The sequence below is a fragment of the Schizophyllum commune genome (genome assembly GCF_000143185.2).
Source record: "Schizophyllum commune H4-8 unplaced genomic scaffold SCHCOscaffold_12, whole genome shotgun sequence".
Lineage (NCBI taxonomy): Eukaryota > Fungi > Basidiomycota > Agaricomycetes > Agaricales > Schizophyllaceae > Schizophyllum > Schizophyllum commune.
The window spans coordinates 609,365-628,166 of record NW_026089549.1 but is presented as its reverse complement, the minus strand read 5'-3'; the positions used below and the strand labels follow the sequence as shown (position 1 = coordinate 628,166).

General features: G+C 58.2%; 10 protein-coding genes across 10 annotated transcripts; 6 read left to right on the top strand and 4 right to left on the bottom strand.

The window, feature by feature from the left end:
* Positions 1-55: 55 nt before the first annotated feature.
* Positions 56-1,023, top strand: SCHCODRAFT_02672196 (uncharacterized protein; the record flags this gene model as incomplete). The annotated part of the gene is made up of 3 exons (XM_050346638.1): positions 56-649; positions 706-895; positions 929-1,023. The coding sequence occupies 3 exons, from the start codon at positions 56-58 to the stop codon at positions 1,021-1,023; spliced, it is 879 nt and encodes a 292-aa protein (XP_050197911.1).
* Positions 896-1,957, bottom strand: SCHCODRAFT_02640522 (uncharacterized protein). The gene is made up of 2 exons (XM_003027459.2): positions 1,738-1,957; positions 896-1,682 (listed from the first exon to the last, which is right to left on the bottom strand). Exons 1-2 carry the CDS (start codon positions 1,915-1,917, stop codon positions 1,110-1,112), a joined length of 753 nt encoding a protein of 250 aa, XP_003027505.1. The 5' UTR covers positions 1,918-1,957; the 3' UTR covers positions 896-1,109.
* Positions 1,958-2,077: 120 nt separating this feature from the next.
* On the bottom strand, positions 2,078-5,267 carry SCHCODRAFT_02640518 (uncharacterized protein). Its single transcript, XM_003027458.2, has 8 exons — positions 3,952-5,267; positions 3,552-3,902; positions 3,473-3,497; positions 3,363-3,416; positions 3,269-3,313; positions 3,196-3,215; positions 2,981-3,145; positions 2,078-2,890 (listed from the first exon to the last, which is right to left on the bottom strand). The coding sequence occupies exons 1-8, from the start codon at positions 5,002-5,004 to the stop codon at positions 2,264-2,266; spliced, it is 2,340 nt and encodes a 779-aa protein (XP_003027504.2). The 5' UTR covers positions 5,005-5,267; the 3' UTR covers positions 2,078-2,263.
* Positions 5,268-5,825: 558 nt separating this feature from the next.
* SCHCODRAFT_02086891 (uncharacterized protein) lies at positions 5,826-6,518 on the bottom strand. Its single transcript, XM_050341745.1, has one exon. The coding sequence runs from the start codon at positions 6,297-6,299 to the stop codon at positions 5,916-5,918; it is 384 nt and encodes a 127-aa protein (XP_050197910.1). The 5' UTR covers positions 6,300-6,518; the 3' UTR covers positions 5,826-5,915.
* An 827-nt stretch (positions 6,519-7,345) lies between these two features.
* SCHCODRAFT_02681053 (uncharacterized protein) lies at positions 7,346-9,784 on the top strand. The gene is made up of 2 exons (XM_003027737.2): positions 7,346-8,573; positions 8,635-9,784. Exons 1-2 carry the CDS (start codon positions 7,779-7,781, stop codon positions 9,457-9,459), a joined length of 1,620 nt encoding a protein of 539 aa, XP_003027783.1. The 5' UTR covers positions 7,346-7,778; the 3' UTR covers positions 9,460-9,784.
* SCHCODRAFT_02640509 (uncharacterized protein) lies at positions 9,715-12,302 on the bottom strand. Its single transcript, XM_003027457.3, has 10 exons — positions 11,810-12,302; positions 11,730-11,763; positions 11,599-11,671; positions 11,049-11,549; positions 10,968-10,990; positions 10,862-10,918; positions 10,778-10,810; positions 10,651-10,726; positions 10,186-10,590; positions 9,715-10,135 (listed from the first exon to the last, which is right to left on the bottom strand). Exons 1-10 carry the CDS (start codon positions 12,217-12,219, stop codon positions 9,897-9,899), a joined length of 1,851 nt encoding a protein of 616 aa, XP_003027503.1. The 5' UTR covers positions 12,220-12,302; the 3' UTR covers positions 9,715-9,896.
* A 410-nt stretch (positions 12,303-12,712) lies between these two features.
* Positions 12,713-14,160, top strand: SCHCODRAFT_02086861 (uncharacterized protein). The gene has a single exon (XM_050341744.1). It carries the CDS (start codon positions 12,817-12,819, stop codon positions 14,095-14,097), a length of 1,281 nt encoding a protein of 426 aa, XP_050197909.1. The 5' UTR covers positions 12,713-12,816; the 3' UTR covers positions 14,098-14,160.
* On the top strand, positions 14,094-15,738 carry SCHCODRAFT_01106142 (SAICAR synthase-like protein; the record flags this gene model as incomplete). Its single annotated transcript, XM_003027736.2, has 5 exons — positions 14,094-14,152; positions 14,199-14,810; positions 14,858-14,969; positions 15,020-15,556; positions 15,610-15,738. 5 exons carry the CDS (start codon positions 14,094-14,096, stop codon positions 15,736-15,738), a joined length of 1,449 nt encoding a protein of 482 aa, XP_003027782.1.
* Positions 15,609-16,369, top strand: SCHCODRAFT_01244863 (uncharacterized protein). The gene has a single exon (XM_050341309.1). It carries the CDS (start codon positions 15,809-15,811, stop codon positions 16,316-16,318), a length of 510 nt encoding a protein of 169 aa, XP_050197908.1. The 5' UTR covers positions 15,609-15,808; the 3' UTR covers positions 16,319-16,369.
* A 160-nt stretch (positions 16,370-16,529) lies between these two features.
* On the top strand, positions 16,530-18,573 carry SCHCODRAFT_02590520 (kinase-like protein). The gene is made up of 3 exons (XM_003027735.2): positions 16,530-16,814; positions 16,876-17,489; positions 17,541-18,573. The coding sequence occupies exons 1-3, from the start codon at positions 16,615-16,617 to the stop codon at positions 18,470-18,472; spliced, it is 1,746 nt and encodes a 581-aa protein (XP_003027781.1). The 5' UTR covers positions 16,530-16,614; the 3' UTR covers positions 18,473-18,573.
* Positions 18,574-18,802: the final 229 nt, after the last annotated feature.

The following is an 18,802-nucleotide window of genomic DNA, read 5'->3' as shown; positions in this document are numbered from 1 at the left end:
TTCTAACGCGGATTCACCTGGCTTGTCGCTCGTGAACTCCACCTAACTCGCCGCTATGCCTTCGCTTGCAACTGTACGAGAGTTCAACTCCCATGTCGTTTCTACCGCGAAGACCCCCGTGGCTGTCTTCGTAGGAGGTACCTCCGGCATAGGTCGGGGAATGGCCCGCGCCTTCGCCCACCACATCAAGGGCAATGCACGCCTCATAATCGTCGGCCGTAACAAAACCGCAGCGGACGCCCTCATCGCCTCCCTTCCCTCCCCGGCAAATACTCTGTCCTCCTTCCTCCCCTGCGAAGCCAGCCTCATGCGCAACATCGATGCCGCCTGCGCGCAGCTCGTCAAGCGCGACGTCGACAAGATCAACTACCTCGTGCTCAGCGTCGGCGAGTTCGTGGGCTTCTCGCACGAGGAAACTGAGGAAGGGGTGGACAAGAATTATGCAGCGTTGTTCTTCGGGCGGTTTCGGTGGATACGGAACTTGGCGCCTGCGCTGGACCGCGCGGCGGCGATGGGGGAGGAGGCGAAGGTCATGTCGGTTGCGCGCGCTGGGAAGGGTGGCCCTGTGGACTGGGATGATCTCGACGGTAGGAAGTCCCTGCGGCAGCAGCGATTGAGCGCCCCAACATATCAGGATCTCATGCTACAGGTCAGTTTCTCATGACAATGATGTTATCTTCACTTTGCGCTGACTTGCTATCGCAGGGCTTTGCGAAACGACATCCCAAGATCGCATTCACGCATTCGTACCCCGGGCTGGTGTGGTCGCCGCTGTTCAGACGGTCACCGTCCCTCGCCGTTAGGCTCCTGGCCTATCTACTCTTTCCGCTCTTCTATCTCCTCTCGGTCTCTGAAGACCAATGCGGAGAGTACCTGATGTACGGACTCTATCGCAGTGCGGCCGGCTTCAGCTGCGTTGGCTAGAAAGGTGATGTTGTGCAGGGGTACCTGGGCACGGACGAGGAGATCGAGAAGATGTGGGACTACGCATGCAATAGGCCTGGCATCTCGTATAGCGCCTAAACATGTAATGTAACTCATAGAGTATCAAACTGGTGGTACCAAAGCAAGGGCCATTCAATAGCAGATTGAAATATTGATGTCCAAGTCTACAACACCCTGTACAACGCCAGCTGCCTGAATGCTGCCTCATACCTCGCCACCATTGACGGGAACGTCATGATTGGCTCCCTCGCCAACGCTATAAGGCCCGTCAGCACTGGCAGGATCACGCCCACTCCCGCCACAATCTGCCGCGTCCGCCGAGCCGGCCACCAGGCCCTCCAGCGCCCTCCCTTCACATAGACATTGTACAGAATTCCCACACCGTCGACGATATGCATCGCAACGGCCGCCGTGAGGCCCGCGTACAGCACGCTATTGAGCACCGGCCAGCGCGCGAGGCCTGTCTTCACAAACTCGTAGTCGAGCTCCGCGGGTCCGACTTCGAGGATGGGGGGCGCCTCGATGGTTGGGAGAACGCGATGCGTTCGGTAGTGTATGGTGAGGAAGGCAGCAGCGGCGATGCCAGAAAGAGTCAAAGCGCTGGTTGCCGGGCGAGGGGGGCGGTCGGCAGAAGAGAGGACGCGCTTGCCGATAGCGGACAGGCCGTGCGCGGCGAGAGGGCCGAGGACGAGCAGTTTCTCGCCCATGGCGGTCTGGTAGTACTCGCGCCCGAGAAGCTGCGTGCATGGTCAAGATGCGAGTTGGGTTATGCTTCCCGTCCGTCGTGCGCACCATGACATTGGAAGCAGTTGATGAGCCGCCGAAATTGGCTGATATGGGGGCCGCAAGATGTACGAGCAAGAAGGTCGCGATGAACGGGGACGTCACATGGATGACCCTCGTGAGGTACTTGATCGACGTGGAAGGCTTGCTCGACGGCGACGCGCCAGGAGTACCGTTGTCTGCATCCATTGTGATGGACAAAGTTGAACTTGCACTTGTGGGCGCGGAGGAAGACGAGCCACGTGCCGTCCCGCCAATGAGATGCGTTGCGTTTGAGTTGCCGGTGCCGAAGCGACGCGTCATTACCGCTTCCGGAAATCCCATTGTTTAAGTTTTTCACTGTTTGTGGCAACAGCCCGTGCTGTGAATTTTCAAGTCGAAATTGTTTGAGCTATATAGTAAGGTAGATCTGTGGTCTGTGCGTAACTTATTGGGAGCCTATGCATGTCGACACTCAGGACACCCAGCTAGTCTGTCAGTGAGATTACGATGTTCCAAGAATTTGACCGCATCCCAAAGCTAAAACTCCAACCTTTCACCGCCTCCTCCGCTTATGCCCCACCTGCGCGGCCACACCAGCGCCAAACGCCCTGTCCCGCAATGCGTCCGCCGCCGCTTGCTGGCGAATCTGCGCCGCTAACTGGCGAGCCTCCGCCGCTTGTTGACGCGCCTGTGCCAGTTGGTGACGGGCAAGCGCTTGATGACGGTTTTGCATCTGTTGCGCCACAGCCCGCGCATGCATTTGTTGCGCCAATGCGTCCGCGCGTATTTGCTGCACCATGGCATCTGCGCGCGCTTCCTGCGCCAAGGCGTCCGCCCGCGCTTGTCGAGCAAAAGCGTCTGCGCGCGCTTGCTGTGCCACGGCTGCTGGACCCGCGCCCTGCGCCGGATACGCAGGTCCGGCCAACATATATCCAAGCATGTCCGCTTCGCCCCACATCGGCTGGGGCTGCACGGGCGCTGGCGGCGGCAGACCCAAGCCGAAGCCCGCCATCCCCGGAAGTTGGTGACCAGGAAGGTAAGCAGCGTGCCCGCGCGGGGCGGGAAAGATGGGCGGCTGCACCGGCGGCGCCTTCGGGACGTCGACCTTGATGTCCTCGGGGCGCGCGTCGGGGTTGTTCTTCTTGTACTCCTCCAGCGCGCGTTTGGCAGCTTCGCCGACCTGTGACGTACGATGAGCATTCCTTGACTCGCAATACGTAGCGATCCCAGAACATATCGGACCGCATCTGCGCGGATTCTGCGCACTCACCTCCTCCGCATGCCGACGCTCGACGGGACCATCCCACAGAGGGCACTTCTTCGACGTGCTGGCAGTCCCGGGCGCCGCTTGATTAAAGTGGTCGTAGCCGGCGATGACCTTGCGGCAGATGTAGCACGACAAGGTGCGGCAGTTCGTGCAGACGATCTTGTTGCACTGCAGATTGTGTTAGTCGAGTGAAATGGTTGGCGATGCTCCTGACGCACCCCATCGTCCTTGATGAAGGCTGGTGTGCGTTTGGTAAGCCAAAGACAGTGAAGGTAGATGTCAGCCACTCACGCTTTCCACACTGGGCGTTGGGGCAGTTGCGCACGAGAGCCTTGGCTGCGAGAGGGTTGGTAACGGAATTGACGGTCATCACGGAGCTACGCACACATCGCCTCCTCTACTAGATGCTGACTGTCGAGCTTCTTGTCCTCTTCCATCTCTGCGAAAACTTGGTGAGCAACGAGGACGAGGATGAGATATGAGTTATATGCTCACCCTGACATGTCTTCGGGAGATGGTCCTGGAAAGTGGAAGGTCAGCACTGGATGCTTATGGTAGGCGAAATCACGCTCACCAGCTTCTTGCAATTCCGGCAACTAACCGCACCGCAATCCTCCACATTCCCGCACCGGAACAGCTTCTCGTCCGGATTGTCTATGACGACCTTATAGTCGCAAAACGGGCACTCTTCCAACCCATCCAGCCCCGCCTGCTCGATTTCCTTCCGCTGCTTGACGCGGTCGTACAGGTTCATGAGCTTCTCCGGCAGGAAGCGGCGCAATTCGGACTCGGGGAAGAGCTCCTTGCACCCGCTCTGGTCCATGCAGCTGATCTTGACGTCGTGCGAGCCGAGCTTGGTCTCCGCGTAGCTGAGCATGCAATCCTTGCAGAAGAGGTGCGCGTCGGGGCATTGGATCATTTTGAACTGGGACAACGATCAGTGGTAGAACATGACACGGGAAGAGCGTACTTACGAAAGGATACGATGTGAAGCAGCAGCCACACTCGATGACCTCGCCGCTTTCCTCGGCCTGCTTCTCGATCAGCTCTTCCGCGAGTTCGGCGTCCCGCTTCTGCTGCTCTTCCCGCCGGATGCGCAGGATGTACGCGCGCTCCTGCTCGAAGTCGGCGTCGAAGCGCTCCGGCGTCTTGCCTTTGCCCGGGCGGTACGGGTTGGACTTGCGCGTGTAGGGCGGATTCGGCTGCTTGGCCTCCTCGGCGAGCGCGAGGTACGCGGGCGCATACAGAAAGTGGCACCGATTGAACCACGAGCGTATGTGCGGCTTGGGAATGTAAGGAAAGTCCTGCTGCAGATGCTCCATCGCCAGGTCGTAGTAGTACGGCCCCGTCGGCACGTCGCGCGAGATGCTCGCGTAGTCGACTCCCTTCGCCTTCTTGCTCCCCCGCCGCTCCGCCTCGTCGTCCGCGTCGGTGCGCTTCCGCTTGCCCTTGGGGTCGACCTTCGGGTACGACTTGTCCTCGAAGAGGATGTGGAGGACGGCCTCGAGCGTCTGTCCCTTGTACTGCGCGTAGTGGCGCTCGACGAGCTCGTGGACGTGCGCGGGCTCGACGTCGGGGATGATCTCGAGGACCTGCGCGACTTGCGCGGACATGACCTCCTGCGGGTCGGGGGTGACTGGGCGTGGTTGATCGAGGGTGGGTGGAGGGGTGGGGGTGGCGCGAAGCGGAGGGGTGATCGGCGCGCGCTGAGGGCTCGACGGCGGCTCGTTCTCCTCCTCGCCTGGGAGGAATAAGGGTGTTGTCGCGCGCCCTTTGCCTTTGTCGCTAGGCCCGGCAATGTTGTCGGATGACTCCTGCGCGTGCGTGTGGCGAAGGGGGCGCGGTCGTTTCCCGGTGCGCGCTAGGTGTTTCGATCGTTTGCGAGGACGCGGCGGCGGCGTAAGGAGCACGTCGTCCTCGTCGTCAGAATCTGCTATTATGATTGGTTGGGCTACCTTTGCGCCGCCTCTGATGGGCACGTCCTCGGGTTCTGGGGACGAGATGATGTCGATGACTGGCCCTGGCATTGTGTGACTTCGCTGGTGGGCAGTGAAGGTATCAGCTGAAAGGCACTTCCTGTCGGCGCGCGCGAGTGGAGCAACGGAATGCGTGGTGGTATTCACTGTCGTCGCCGTGTGGAAGAAAGAACGAACAAAGCAGCCGCCACTCTGAATCGGTCCCGAACGTGATCGTGTAGGACACGTGCGGTGCACGTTTGCGCCCAAGTTCCGAAGCCGAGGGTATCTCTGTATAAATCCGCTGGCGTATGCTACTGAGTCGAGGGCGAGAGGGCAGATGACGAGGAGAAGAGCAGGCTTCGAGCACGCTGGAAAACGTCTACTAACTTGGTACTGTTAGGGTCGGGCCGGTAAGCCGGTGACATTCAGTCAATGAAGCACTAAGTAGCAGCGCTTGGGTGCAGCCTCTCGAGCAAGCATGGAAGCTGCCTTGACCTCCTCACTGCCGAAATAATGGACCACCGCCCTCAGTATATTTCATTTAACCAAATTTATTTCCCTCCATCCTGTAAGTTGAAAGATCAACTGGTACTGACCTGGACTGGACTCGAGGAGATTCGATAGCGTATCCGGGACAGGAGGATGTGTTACAACCCAAGATACAGAAGGCTCGCGAAGCGTCATGAATGAGTCGTAAGTTGGGAGAGACGCAAGAAGGAGCGACATGAGTTTGGGTGAAGAAGGGTGGCAGGATGCGAAAGGGCGCAGTTTGCAGAAGGCTTGAGCAAAGTCATGATGCATGATCTTACCGTAGACCGTGGAAAGATATGGACGGCGTTTGTCGTCGAGGACGGCTGCTAGCCATGAGGGGGCGCGGCGATCGTTGTCTGCGTGCACGACTCGGCCAAGTTGATTCGCCGATCAAAAATAGGCGCAGCGCGGCCTGCCCGAGCAGCGGTTCCGAACCACATCCCACAGTGCTATGAAGAGTTCAGCTTTCTGTCAGATATGCAGAGGAATGATTGAATGAACGGAAGGACCAAGCAATTTTTCGCGAAGGACGGGTAGAGGGACTCAGATAGGACTCTGGGAAGGGATATGAGTTCCGCGTGCTCTATCCTGTTGTGCCGGGCCCACAGACGCATGTCGTCTGCAGAGAGCACCCGCTGTGCGATGGTGTCCGGGATATCTGCGGCCTGAGTACTGCTTGCATTGCGTTTCTGAGTATTAGTGCGTTGCTGAGTATAAGTGTGTTGCTGAATGTCGGTGCGCTGTTCAGCGGCGCAGCTGGGACATGGGATTGGGAAGACCTTCACGTCTGCGCCGGCGCCGTGGCCGTCCCGTTGTGGATCGAGCTTTGCCATAATGTACGACGACAAGCAGGGGATGCAGAACGGGTGCTCGAAGGGGCAGGGCAGGCGCAGACCGAGGGGAAGCGCGGCGAAGGTGTTGGCGGACGCAGAACCAGGGATGGAGAGTTGGTGATACCTACATCATCGAAGCAGATGCCGCAAATCATGCCCGACGAAGCTAATGCACAGAATGCCGATGCGATTAGAGTGAGTTGTTGAGGAAAAACTGCGCCACGTACACTGTCCTGTCTCAAGTCCATAACTTTCGTCGATATCGTTTCGGAAGCCGACTCTTCGGATGCGACGAGGAAGAGGCAGAAACACGAAGGAGCCCGTTGGCCTCCAGAGAGCTTATGACGGAGAACCGACTAGAACGAGACAAGGACCATCCGACGCTTCACGATATGGACCAGCAAATTCCGTCATTTCGCGTAAGGAAGGCCTTGAGTGCCAGCTTTGGGAAGAAAAGCAGGGAGCAGAGCAGTGCGTCGAGGGTATCAACCATGACCATCCGTGGGACACGCACAGTGAGAGGCTTGAAGTTCACTTGCTAGTTTCGCGTGGAAGTTAGGGCTTGAGCGTCGTGCGAGTTCGAGAAGCCGCGTCGTAGGAATGAAAGCGGACTTCGTCCCCATTGTCGCCTTAGACGTAGAGTATATCTTCCCATGGGTCTCTAGTTGTGACAAAGGCAGACTCCCCTAGGGAATCACAATCTACATATTCGGTGGTCTGGGTGTAGAGAGCAAGGGATCTGGGCGAGCACTGATGAATGCGCGTTTTCGAGATTTCAGATGATATCCTGGCTGGAGCGGGGCGAGTTATTCACCTCTGACTCCCAAGTCTGCAGTTTCAACGAGAATTTCCCAAGTCGCACTCTGTTTTGAGAGTGAGTCGTTCAACATCAAGAGCTTGATGGAGCAGCGCAAGTCCGCGAATGGGCTCGAGTGAGTCTGGGTTAAGGTTCGGCGCGGATCCCGCGTGATTTCGGATTTTACCGGGTTTACCGATCACGTTTTCCGTCGGGGCCGACGGCTCGTGGCAATCGTTGCCGAACGGAGGTAAATGTCTGGCGCTATCTCCCCGACTCCCCGCATCATACCCCATCCTACCCCGCGCACACACGTACACACTGACATTGTTCCTCGCCGGCAGCTTTTCATCGGGAAACAGGCGTGGTGAGCTGCCAAGCGCCGTCCGATTGCTCGTAATTCTCCGCATTTCTGCAAAACTGTCGGCCCGCAGGAGGGCACGAACCTGGACGAACGTCCTGGTCAGCCCAGTGCTCTGCTCAGATGACGGCCGAAATTCAAAGCGGCAGATCGGTTCTTTGCACGTCGGTCTGCGGAACTGTCAGTGCACATCTGGACGACGTCTTGCGTATGTCGCCACCAGCTCTGGCCACGGCCCGGCCAAGGAACTTTGTACTATAAAACGTGGGGGACAATCGCCCCACAGTCGCGCTCGAGCATTCCCCTCGTCAAAGTCATAGCAATGCGTGTGGCGTCTTCATTGCTCGCCCTCCTCTCGCTCGCAGGAGGAGCTCTCGCCTCCGACGCGTCAAGTCAAAACTCCAGCGCCGTTCCGTGGAGCCATCTCTCCATCTCCCCTGAAGGGCGGTACCTGTACCGTACCAGCAGCGGCGAGCCCTTCTTCTGGCAGGCGGACACGGCGTGGGAGCTCTTCCACCGCCTGAATCGCACGGACATCGACGACTATCTCCGCGACCGCGCCAGCAAGGGCTTCAACGTCGTTCAAGCCGTCGTCCTCTCCGAGCTCAACGGCACCACCTTCCCCAACTTCTATGGCGACCTCGCACTGCACGACGGCGACCCGACGCAGCCCAATGAGGCGTACTTTGAGCACGTCGACTGGACGGTCCGCCGCGCCGCCGACTATGGCATCCTCATCGCCCTCGTGCCCACTTGGGGGCGCTGGGTCAACTGCGGCTGGCATAACGGGACCATCATCTTCAACGAGACGTCCGCTGAAACGTACGGTCGCTTCATCGGCGAGCGATACCCTGGCTTGCCCAAGATCATCGGCGCGGACTCGAACGGTTTCTGGGCATGCAACGCGTCCGTCGCGCAGGACGCCTTCAGAAAGGACCCGAGCCTCGATCCGACGACCCTGCTGGGCCCCGTCACCGACACCCGCGCGGTGTGGGCACGCATGGCTGACGGTTTTGCGGCGAGCGAGTCCGAAGCTGGCTTCACGCCCTTCGTGACCTGGCACCCGACCAACATGTGGGTTTCGATTCCCGAGACCAGCCTCCCGTACGGCCATAACGTGAGTAGCCTCGCACCTAACCCGCCGCCGGCGCACAGCTGACCGATCATGCCCCTCGCAGTACTTGAACGGCTCCCTCGGCACGCTCTCCATGGACGCCATCCAATCCGGGCACAACATCTACGACAACAGCACCGTCGACACGTACTTCACCGCTCTCAGCGGCTGGAACAGCACCACCAACTACGAGCTCATCACCAACATGCGCGCCGAGTTCGACGGCCCCGTCATCGACCTCGAGAACCACTACGAGGGCGCGTACGTCGGCTTCAACACGTCCCGCCCGCTGTGGAACGCCTCGCACGTGCGGCACGGGTTCTACAACGCGTACCTCAGCGGCTCCGCGGGCTTCACGTACGGCGCGAACGCGATCTGGCAGATGTACGCGCCGAAGGAGCAGCTCGCGCGCGAGGAGCTGTACTACCCGCCGATCATCGAGCAGCCGGCGAACGAGTCGTGGCGGGATGCGCTCGCGTATCCGGGCGCGACACAATCGGGATATGTGAAGCGTCTGTTCGCGGGGCTCACGAAGGAGGATCTGGAGAGCATGAGCCCGAACCGCACCTTCATTCTTTCGCCTGACGGCGGTGAGGATGTTCTGCAGTTCGAAGCGAACCGATACGTCGCAGGCCTGGCGGCGGCGTCGCAGTACTGGGTATACACCGGATACGGCGATGCGTTCGACCTGGACCTTGACGCGCTGGCGGGACACTTCAACGCGTCGAACGCCTCTGCGATCGTGCGCTGGTGGGATCCTCGGGAGGGCGTCTATCTGAACGAGACGAGCGCGGCGCCGGTGATCAGCCTGTCCGGAAGGCAGACATTTGTACCGCCTACTAGCGGGAGCGTAGATGACGATTGGGTATTGCATGTCAAGGCCGCATAGCGCGGCCTACTTTTGCGCTAGTTTGGCTCCTCATCATATCTTCTACAATGACTGAACGACCTCACGTTTCCGTCACGTATTCAATGTTGTAACAGTAGCAGTTACTTAGCATATAGCTCTTCATACAACTTGTGCACATTCATCTTCTGACAACACAAATCTGACTGCCATCAGCCAAAGAACCACCTCCAATCAAGACATCACGCATCACGACCGAGCCGGCGGAGGTCTATTGTTCCCAATGAGGAAAGCTTTGTTTGTGCATCCAAACAATATACGATAACCACCCCGAATTGATTGCCGATATATCCATATCGAACGTTCGAAGCGCATGCAAAAAACATCGGTGCGTCGTTCAAGACATAACATTTCAAGTCGTATAGTCCATGTATTGTTCGTCAGTAGTAGAAGACCGAGGACTACACGCTCGCCCATCTTCACTGGTTCTGGAACTGATTGACATGCCTCCCAAACCGCGCAGGCGCTGCATCCAAGTGACGCTCAAAGTCCTCGTTCCGACGGAAGAAGCGACCGCAGCATGCATAGACGGGGTGCCGGTTGACGTGCTCGAGGTGGTAGCGCAGGTCGGCGAGCGAGTTGAGCATGGCATCGCAGTACCCGCAGCGCAGGTCGCGCACCATATTCGTGGTGAACCAGTGGCGCGTGCAGAGGAGTTCTGGGCGAGGTTGAGTGGGGGATGATATAGGGTGGGAAAAAGCAACGCACGAGGATCCTCCGTCATCCACTCCAAACTACCCGCTCGGTAGCCTGGCGGTGGCGTCGGTGTACGGTGTTGGAACTGCACTCCGCCAAACACGCCTGGGGCCATCGCGGGCGCTGCTGGCTCGGCCTGCCAGGGCCATCTGCGTGGTTGCCATCCCCCGTCGAAAGGATTGTGCGCTTCTTCATCCGAGTCATCGTCCGACGAATCCTCTTGCTGAAGTTGCACGACTGGTTGCGGCTGCACGACACGCTGTGGTTGGGCGGGCTGCGGCCGGTTCGCATTGCCCCCTGCACGAGCCTGCCGCTGGCGTTCCATCTCGTCCAACAGCATATTTTCGTCCCAAAGGTCGCATGGCGGGTTGCGCGTGCACTGGCCGGGCTCGCGTCCGCGGCCCTTCTTCCATAAGGCTGGGGAAGGGGGTCGTCAGTTACATAGATAATCATCCGCGAGGGTAGAAAAATACTGACATCCGCATCTGAAGCAGAAGTGCGTCCCACAACGGCAGATCATGTGGTTGCAACCGACGGTGAGCTCGACAATGACCTATTGAGGAGGTCTGTAAGGGTATGTTGGATGGGCGACAGAGTGTCGTACCATGCACTCTGGGCAGCGCCGCCAGGATTGAGCCTGTTCGTTTCGTCAGTGGGTACAAGCCGGCCTCTGGAGTTCGCTACTTACGCGAGCGAGCTCAAGTAACGCCCGATCCTCGGGATCTCGTTCATCGGGAGGTAAGGCCTGCGCTGTTGCTTAGCTTGATTGCCATCAACATGCCCTAGAATCTCACTTGGAACTCTTCGCAACTCAGATCTGGAGTTCGTGGATCAGAGAGCCAGCATATATGCAGCAAGAGGTCAGCAAAGCGTACCTTGATGCCATGCTACTCTGCACGGCACACACATCGCCTGCATACATGACGGGCATTCCGCCCTCGGCTGGTCAGGATCCTCGTGCGCTTGAACAAGCGCCGAGCACTGTTTGTTCGGGCAGTATAGCTTCGGCAGCGAGTCCAACAACCGCTGCGTGTGCCACATGACCATGCCCTTCTCACTGAGTACGCGCTGCGCAACGTCGTCGGTGATCCCGGAAGGCCATTCCTCGGGACTGCACTCGGGGCAGCGGATGGGGAAGACGATGGCGCTGGGGCCAGCGCCTGTGCCATCGCCGCTGGGATCGAGCTTCGACTTGATGTGCGAGGAGAGGCAGTCGATGCAGTAAAGGTGTCCGCTGGGGCAGGGGAGTCGGAGGCCAAAGGGAAGCTTGGAGGAGCTGTTGGCGGAGGCGGCGGCCTTGATGGGGGAGTGGGTGAGCTGGAAGACGTCGAGGCAGATGCCACATTTGGGCGCGCCGTTGGGGATGTCGACGATGTCTGGAAGATAGTAAAGCCTTCGTGGAAGTGCGACGACACGGGCACGAACCTTGCATCTCCCTCTTGACTTCAGGAGCCTTTCCCTTCGCCTTTCCCTTGCCCTTGTCATTGGGATCTTCGGACTACGCGCGTGCACTGATGAAGACACCCTCTGATGCTTCGAAGATGATAACCACTGACCATGATCCTCTCTATCTCATCGCGCGATAGCATTCTAAGTACATGAGATCTAGACTCGGGCTTAGATCGAGGACACTCACCCTTCGGCGTCCACATTCATGTTGATGTCTTCGCTATCGTCCGCCTGCAAGCGTCTTGCGAACGCGGCGTCAAGGGCTGCCTTTCTCTCAGCAGCTGCGACCTTCTGGGCATACTGAAAGTCGCCCGCCGCCGCTGCCTCTTGGGTTGCATGTAGACTTTCTGCGTATGCCGCGTCGGCGCTCGCGGTCTGTTCAGCCAAGTATAGTTCAAGAGCGATCTCGGAGTCGCTGGGACTGGGTGCGTTGCGAGTGTACGTGTTCTTAGGGATGCGTCCGGCCGCAAGCTGGGAAGCTGCCGTCGCTAAATCGAGTTGCAGACGTTCTGCCTCGCGCGCTGAACGCAAATTCTCGAGGTCTTGCTCAAGAAGGCGAGCGATGAGGAGCTCGCTGGCCGCGTCGGCTGTGGCCATCGTCGTCAACGTTTGGGAAGAAGAGCGATTTCGTCGTTGTTATAGTTAGGGATAAGCAAAGTGAGGTAAGTACGTAAACACATGTATATTGTACATGGGTCTGGGGAGGAGAACGATAGCGGGAAGGTATCTCCCAGGCTGTCTGGAATTGCGATTTCTTGAAGCCTGTTTGAGTTCCGCGGAAATCGTTAATCCGCAGAGGCTGAAAAGTGATCGGATGCTTGAACTCACGGAACTCCAGCGATTAGAACCTGCAGAAGACTCCCTGGCAATTGTGGGTATCTACAGGGGGCAGAGAGCCTCGTTTGCGAGTAGATCAAGCCAACACCATCTACTAGACACGTCTCTGGACCAATGATGAGAAACAAAACACGCCGGCATCTGCCATTGTTCTTGCCGTTGCGCTCTTGCGCGGATTTATTCCCAACTCGTAACATAGTCCCTTTAATCCTTGCTGCATCTCCGTGCAGTCCAGTCTGTATGCCTACTTGTAAGTGATAGGGAAGAGGGCGAGGGAGCGGCTGCGCGCTTACGGGCAGCGGCATTGTCATCGGCAACGCCCGACATAGGGCCCGACATAACTTGATTCTTACCATCATGAGCGCGGCCGTTGCACGCTCACCGCCGCCGTCTACGACAGCGGCAAACTTCTCCTCCATGCCGGGAGCACGCAGTGCATCCTCAGCGCTCCAAGCAGCACGCTCCGCTTCGCCTCCTCCATCGCACTCCAACCGGAGCTCAGCTTTCTCCTCCTCCGCGGCCAGCTTCCAGACAGCCGCCGACACCAGGTCGAGCAGCGCGAATACCCCCAGAGACGAATCACCCAACACCAGCCCAAACACCGACACCACCGACGTCAACCCCCTCCACACAATGGCGCAACAGCAGCAACAAGTCCACATCCTCAAGGTCAAGGGCGACGTCGTTCAGCTCGGCACCTCGCCTCCGGACTCGCTACTGCAGACCGTCGGAGACCGGCTGAAGCTCACGTCGCGCTCGAACACGCCGCCTAGCGGAGAGGAAGCGCCGAAGAAGATGCCATTGACGGAAAAGGCCTCGCGCGTCGCGACTACTATCGGCAACGCCACGACGAAGCCCATACTCGAAAAGTCCATCTCCCGCAAGCCCGGCGGCTCCAGCGAGCCACAGCCAGCGGCGGAGGAGAACGGCGTGATAAACGACGAGCCGATGACCATAGGCGCGGACGGTCATCGCCGCAGTACTTCCGGCTCATCCGCCGCGACGTTCAAGCCCGCACAGCAGCCCTCATCCCCTCCCACCGCCTTCTCTACCCTGCAGCGCGCCAGTACATCTGCCGATGCTCGCCCAAACCCTACCAAAGCTCGTCCGCATTCGGTCCAGGAAACTGCTTCGCAATCGACCTCTGCCATCTCAAAGCAGAAGCCCCAGGTAGCACCGACGGGCTCCTTACTCGCTCCCCCAACGGCGCATTCGCGACGGCCCGCGAGACGAAACACCACGGGCTCGGCACAGCGCCCGCGTTTCCCCCCGCAGGCGCAGACAACGACGCAGATCACCGCCGACAACGACCTCGCTGATGACATCCAGCTTCACGCAGAGCAGATACGGCGAGAGCGGATGAACAAGCGTGCGAAGCAGTCAGCCCAGCCTGACGAGAAGTTCTTGCTCAAAGAGCGCGACTTCAGCATCCCGCTGGCGAAGGGCAAGGAGAAGGAGCAGGACACTGGTGATGGAGAGGGCCCGCTCGTTGGCAACCTCATCGGCGAGGACCACGTCAACTACGTGCTCATGTACAACATGCTGACTGGCATTCGCATTGGTGTGCGTGGCGCGCCCCTTATCCTCGTGCTCAATGCTCATGCTACCGATAGGTTTCCCGCTGTCAAGCCAAGATGAAGCGCCCGCTGACCGACGAGGACTTCGCTGCTCAGCACAAGTACTCGTTCGACATGTACGTATCACGTGCCGGGTGCCTTTCGTACCTGACGTCTCCGCAGCGTCGGGAATGAACTGACGCCGTCTGTCCATTATGACTTCAAGTTCAAGGACTACGCACCCTGGGTCTTCCGCGAGCTGCGGGAGGAACACTTCCATTTGGACCCGGCCGACTACCTCCTGTCGCTCACCGCCAAGTACATCCTTTCCGAGCTCGGCTCCCCTGGCAAGAGCGGCTCGTTCTTCTACTTCTCGCGCGACTATCGGTTCATCATCAAGACCATCCGCCACGAGGAGCACAAGTTCCTGCGCTCTGTGCTGAAGGACTACGTCAATCACGTGCGGAATAACCCCCATACGCTCCTCAGTCGCTTCTATGGGCTGCACCGTGTCAAGATGCCCCACGGGCGCAAGATCCACTTCGTCATCATGAACAACCTCTTCCCCCCGCACCGTGACATTCACGAGACCTACGATCTGAAGGGAAGCACCGTTGGCCGGTACGCACCGGAGGACCCGCCTCCTGCGCCAGGCGAGCAGCCGAAGTCGAGCAAGGTCCTGAAGGATATCAACTGGATCAAGAAAGGCAGGAGGTTGGAGCTGGGTCCTGAGAAGCGAGCGCTCTTGACTGAGCAGCTCCGCCGGGACAAGGAGTTCCTGAAGAATATTCATGGGTAAGTGTGGCAGAACTTTACCGTTCCGAGGACTCACACGAATACAGTGAACGTGGCGGTAGCCATGGCGTCATGGACTACAGTTTGCTCGTCGGCATACACAGCATGGAGCGTGGCAACCGCGACCATGTGAGGCGGAAGACGTTGAAGGTCTTTGAGGTGCGTGGTCCTGCAATACCCAAGGAAGGATCGTGCTGATCGTACTTCAGCCTGAGTTGCGCGGACGACGCAACCACCAGGACCCCACCGAGGCGAGCGCCGTACGCCGCGCGATGCGCCAAAGTGACCCGAAGCAACTGCATGAGCACGAGCTCACACATAGACACCCCACGCACCATCGACGCACCTCGACGTCGTCAGCGAACGGGCCCGCGAGCCCCGTCTCCCAGGCCGCTCAACCCAAGGTTGTCACGATCGACGCGTCCGCGCAGCCGGGGCGCACGTCGACTTCCTCTGCTGCGGACGGCCCGTCGCTGATCGTCCCCAACCAGCAGCCCGTGCCCGAGAATGCGTCGCATGGCGCGCTAGGGCCGACGGACGATGTGCTTGAGGGCGCGTCCTTGGACCAGCTCTTCCAGGACCGCCAGCATTTCTTGTTCTATCAGGACGAGGGTGGTCTCCGCGCCACGGACGAGTACAACCTGCCGATGGACACGATTTACTACTTGGGCGTCATCGATATCCTCACGCCGTATGGCTGCACGAAGAAGGTCGAGCACTTCTGGAAGGGCTTGAAGGCGGATAGGGTGAGTCGAGTCGAACCTTGATGCCGGAAGTGGAAGACTAACGACGGCTGCAGCATAAAATCAGCCCGGTACCGCCTTCCGACTACGCCGAGCGATTCTTCTCGTTTATGAAGGCCATCATGCGCAACGGCGGCGACCCGGAAACCTTCCTGACGGGCAAGGACAAGGAGAAGAACCAATAGAGAATCTTCGCCTTTCACTCGTCAGGTAGCCCGCAGCATCTTGAGCACCGTTGAGGATACGTTCTCCGGTATGACGCCTCGCACGCTGCTTCAATGCTTTTTTGCCATCCCAACCTTCCCCTTACCTACATCATCGCATACTTCCCCTCACACGCATCTCCTCCCATCGCATCTCGCATCCTCTTCCCCCACCTATCGAAATTTGATAATTAATCCGCTTATTTATGGATATTTCATTCACAACACCCTCCATACTCACACACTCTATCCGCCTCCGCCCCTTTCGCCTTCTGTCTCTACACCCCGCGCTTGTATGTGCGCCCACGCTCCTTTGGTTGGACCCCCGCCTCTCGAGGCGCATCACGCTCGTTATTGTTCGTTTCTTCTGTCTGTGTATATTTGCCTGTTCTCGTTTTTTTCTACCTACTCGTCCCCCACTCGTGGCTGTTCGTCAGTCGGTCTCGTTTGCCCCCGGATCCTGTTATATTATCATTCTGCGCCATCTTGGACTTGTAGCATTGGTGGAATTCTTTCTCTGCATCCGGCTGGATGGCGGGCTGGCGGTGCTGGCCCGGGCTAGAGGTAGACTCGTCGTTCCACGACTGCAATAAAGGACTTTAAACACTGCATACCATGGTCTTGGGAATGTCGATGAGGACTGGAGAAGTTCTGATACTAGGAGGAGAAGACGGCCTGGGTTACAAGGTATCAATGCCCTTGCCAAACATCAACGAAGATCAACAAAGAAGATTCAGGGTCAACAACTGGGTTAGTTATGTAACACCACCTCCGTTCAGGCAACCGTTGCGTTCAAGGCAAAGGTCGTGCTGGCGGACTGTTGACCCCTACCGTAACCTCGTCTAAGCCTATATTGGCATGCCGTGCCCTGGGAGGGCGAATCTCGTCGTCTTCAAACAGCTCACTCGCAGATGTTCAGCCTTGCCACAACTATCTTTGTCTTCGTGCCGGAGCACGACTTTCACCGCAACACGTTCGCTCCCGAGCCCGCGTCGAGCCTTGTCTACAGCGGCGGAGTCCCAGAGAGAACTCTTTGAGTACACCTCAGGACGTTGGGTGTAAGTCACCCGCTCGTCGTCTCATTGGGGCCATCTCTGACTCGTTGTCCTTATTTCTCAGCTATAACGACGTGCTTCAACACAAGGAACGCGAGGCCATTTTTGATGTGGACGAGTTATGTCGCCTTGCGGCCGAGTCCGTGAACCAGCGCGCCACGGATGTCGCCAGCATCTCCAAGCTTGCTGAAGGCGGCTTCAACCGCGTTTTCCTCATCACCCTGCGCGACGGACAGCAGGTAGTCGCCCGGATCCCTTACCCTATGATCCCACCTCATTACTATGCGGTCGCAAGTGAGGTGGCTACTATCGAGTACCTGCGAATCTGCGGGATTCCTACTCCTAAGGTCTATGGGTATTCCGCGACCTCCGACAACGCTGCTGGGACTCCTTACATTTTGATGGAGTTCGTCCAGGGTACTATACTCAGTGACATCTGGCGCAGTCTAGAAGACCAAGATGTCATCTCCATCATCCGACAGCTCACTGAGCTCGAAGCGCGGATGATGTCGCTGTCGTTCCCCGCTGGAGGGGGTCTTTACTTCACTCGAGACCTCGAGAAGGTTGCGTCAGGGCTTGGTGTACCACTGGACGACGAGCGATTCAGCGTCGGGCCAGACACGAAGCTCGCGTTGTGGTATGGTAGAAGGAATCAGCTCGACGTGAATCGAGGACCATGTCTGTTGCTTTCTGCCCCCTGACGTCCTAACTCTGACTTTGTGACCACAGATCATAGCGCTGAAGAAACTCTTGCAAGGGCAGCGCACAAGGAAATTGCGTATCTGAAGCGGTTTGGGCAACCGCGCCTGCCCATGCGGCGTGAAATGCGACCAAGCTACAAGTTCCAGCCGCAGTCGCCACTGGAGCACATCGCTTATTTGGAGCGATACCTCAGCATCACGTCGTCGCTCGTACCCAAAGACCCTGCTCTCAGCCGTTTCTGCATTCGCCATCCAGACCTCCACCCGAACAACATCTTCGTGGAGCGATCACCAGCTGGCTACAAGGTCGTCAGCTTGTTCGACTGGCAGCACGCATCCATCTTGCCCATGTTTCTCCTCGCCGGCGTCCCACAGCGTTTGCAAAACTACGGAGACGGTGTTTCGCTGTCTACTATGTCGGCCCCCTCTCGACCGGACAACGCCGACGAGATGACCTCGGGCCAGGAGTACAACTTCCGTCGCCGCCTCGTCCACTATCACTATGTCGCCAACACGGAGAAGTGCAACCCGCTACACTACACCGCTTTCAACGACCCTTTGTACGCGCTCCGCGGCCGACTCTTCCAGTTTGCCGGCGCGCCATGGGAGGGCGAATCTTCCGACCTGAAGATCGCACTCATCGAGGCGATGGAGACGTGGGAGGAGCTTGCGGGAAAAGGCGTGTCGTGCCCTATCCAGTTCGACGAGGAAGACTTACGCAAGACGGAGGTGCTGGAGAAAGAGCTAGGTGAGGCCTGCCGAGGGTTCGAGCTCTTCCAGTCCTTCGCTGGTATCGGGGAAGAGGGCTGGGTGCCTTCTGACGATCAATACGAGTTTGCAAGGGACCTCATCAAGCGCTTTAAGGAAGATGCGTTGGCGGATTGTCAGTCAGAGGAGGAGCGGAACGAGGTCATGAACCACTGGCCATGGGACGACATGGACGAGGACGAGTATATGTAGCGTCATGTGCTAGATATTGACTGTCTGAAGGACTAGATACTGCTCTAATTGGGAACCCGTGAAGGTCATCGAGACGGACATGGCGAAGGGCCAGGCTCGTGCCCCAGGAACGGCACAGCCACTAATTAGGTGCATTGTCCAAATGCGGAAGTCTTTGTCTTGGACCTTCGTTTTACTTCCTGCCCGAATTCCCGATGTAAACTTTGTGCTGCCGAGGTGATAGAGGCAGAGGAATATCTGAGTCTAACTTTGCTCTACATCCACGTTCCCTCCCTGTTTAAGGCCAAGTGTTCTGAGAAACAGATACATTCACCTCGACCATCTCTAGCA

Coding starts and splice junctions, on each gene's coding strand:
- SCHCODRAFT_02086891 (XM_050341745.1), bottom strand. CDS start 6,299: ATGGCAAAGCTCGATCCACAACGGGACGGCCACGGCGCCGGCGCAGAC.
- SCHCODRAFT_01244863 (XM_050341309.1), top strand. CDS start 15,809: ATGACGCCTCGCACGCTGCTTCAATGCTTTTTTGCCATCCCAACCTTC.
- SCHCODRAFT_02640509 (XM_003027457.3), bottom strand. CDS start 12,219: ATGGCCACAGCCGACGCGGCCAGCGAGCTCCTCATCGCTCGCCTTCTT. Junction 11,550..11,598: donor AGTCAAGAGGGAGATGCAAG/GTTCGTGCCCGT, acceptor ACTATCTTCCAG/ACATCGTCGACATCCCCAAC. Junction 10,919..10,967: donor TGAGTTGCGAAGAGTTCCAA/GTGAGATTCTAG, acceptor GCAACAGCGCAG/GCCTTACCTCCCGATGAACG.
- SCHCODRAFT_02640522 (XM_003027459.2), bottom strand. CDS start 1,917: ATGGATGCAGACAACGGTACTCCTGGCGCGTCGCCGTCGAGCAAGCCT. Junction 1,683..1,737: donor CAACTGCTTCCAATGTCATG/GTGCGCACGACG, acceptor CCATGCACGCAG/CTTCTCGGGCGCGAGTACTA.
- SCHCODRAFT_02640518 (XM_003027458.2), bottom strand. CDS start 5,004: ATGCCAGGGCCAGTCATCGACATCATCTCGTCCCCAGAACCCGAGGAC. Junction 3,903..3,951: donor GCTTCACATCGTATCCTTTC/GTAAGTACGCTC, acceptor TCGTTGTCCCAG/TTCAAAATGATCCAATGCCC. Junction 2,891..2,980: donor AGCGTCGGCATGCGGAGGAG/GTGAGTGCGCAG, acceptor CGTACGTCACAG/GTCGGCGAAGCTGCCAAACG.
- SCHCODRAFT_02086861 (XM_050341744.1), top strand. CDS start 12,817: ATGAGCGCGGCCGTTGCACGCTCACCGCCGCCGTCTACGACAGCGGCA.
- SCHCODRAFT_02681053 (XM_003027737.2), top strand. CDS start 7,779: ATGCGTGTGGCGTCTTCATTGCTCGCCCTCCTCTCGCTCGCAGGAGGA. Junction 8,574..8,634: donor GCCTCCCGTACGGCCATAAC/GTGAGTAGCCTC, acceptor TGCCCCTCGCAG/TACTTGAACGGCTCCCTCGG.
- SCHCODRAFT_02590520 (XM_003027735.2), top strand. CDS start 16,615: ATGCCGTGCCCTGGGAGGGCGAATCTCGTCGTCTTCAAACAGCTCACT. Junction 16,815..16,875: donor TACACCTCAGGACGTTGGGT/GTAAGTCACCCG, acceptor CTTATTTCTCAG/CTATAACGACGTGCTTCAAC. Junction 17,490..17,540: donor CGACGTGAATCGAGGACCAT/GTCTGTTGCTTT, acceptor TTGTGACCACAG/ATCATAGCGCTGAAGAAACT.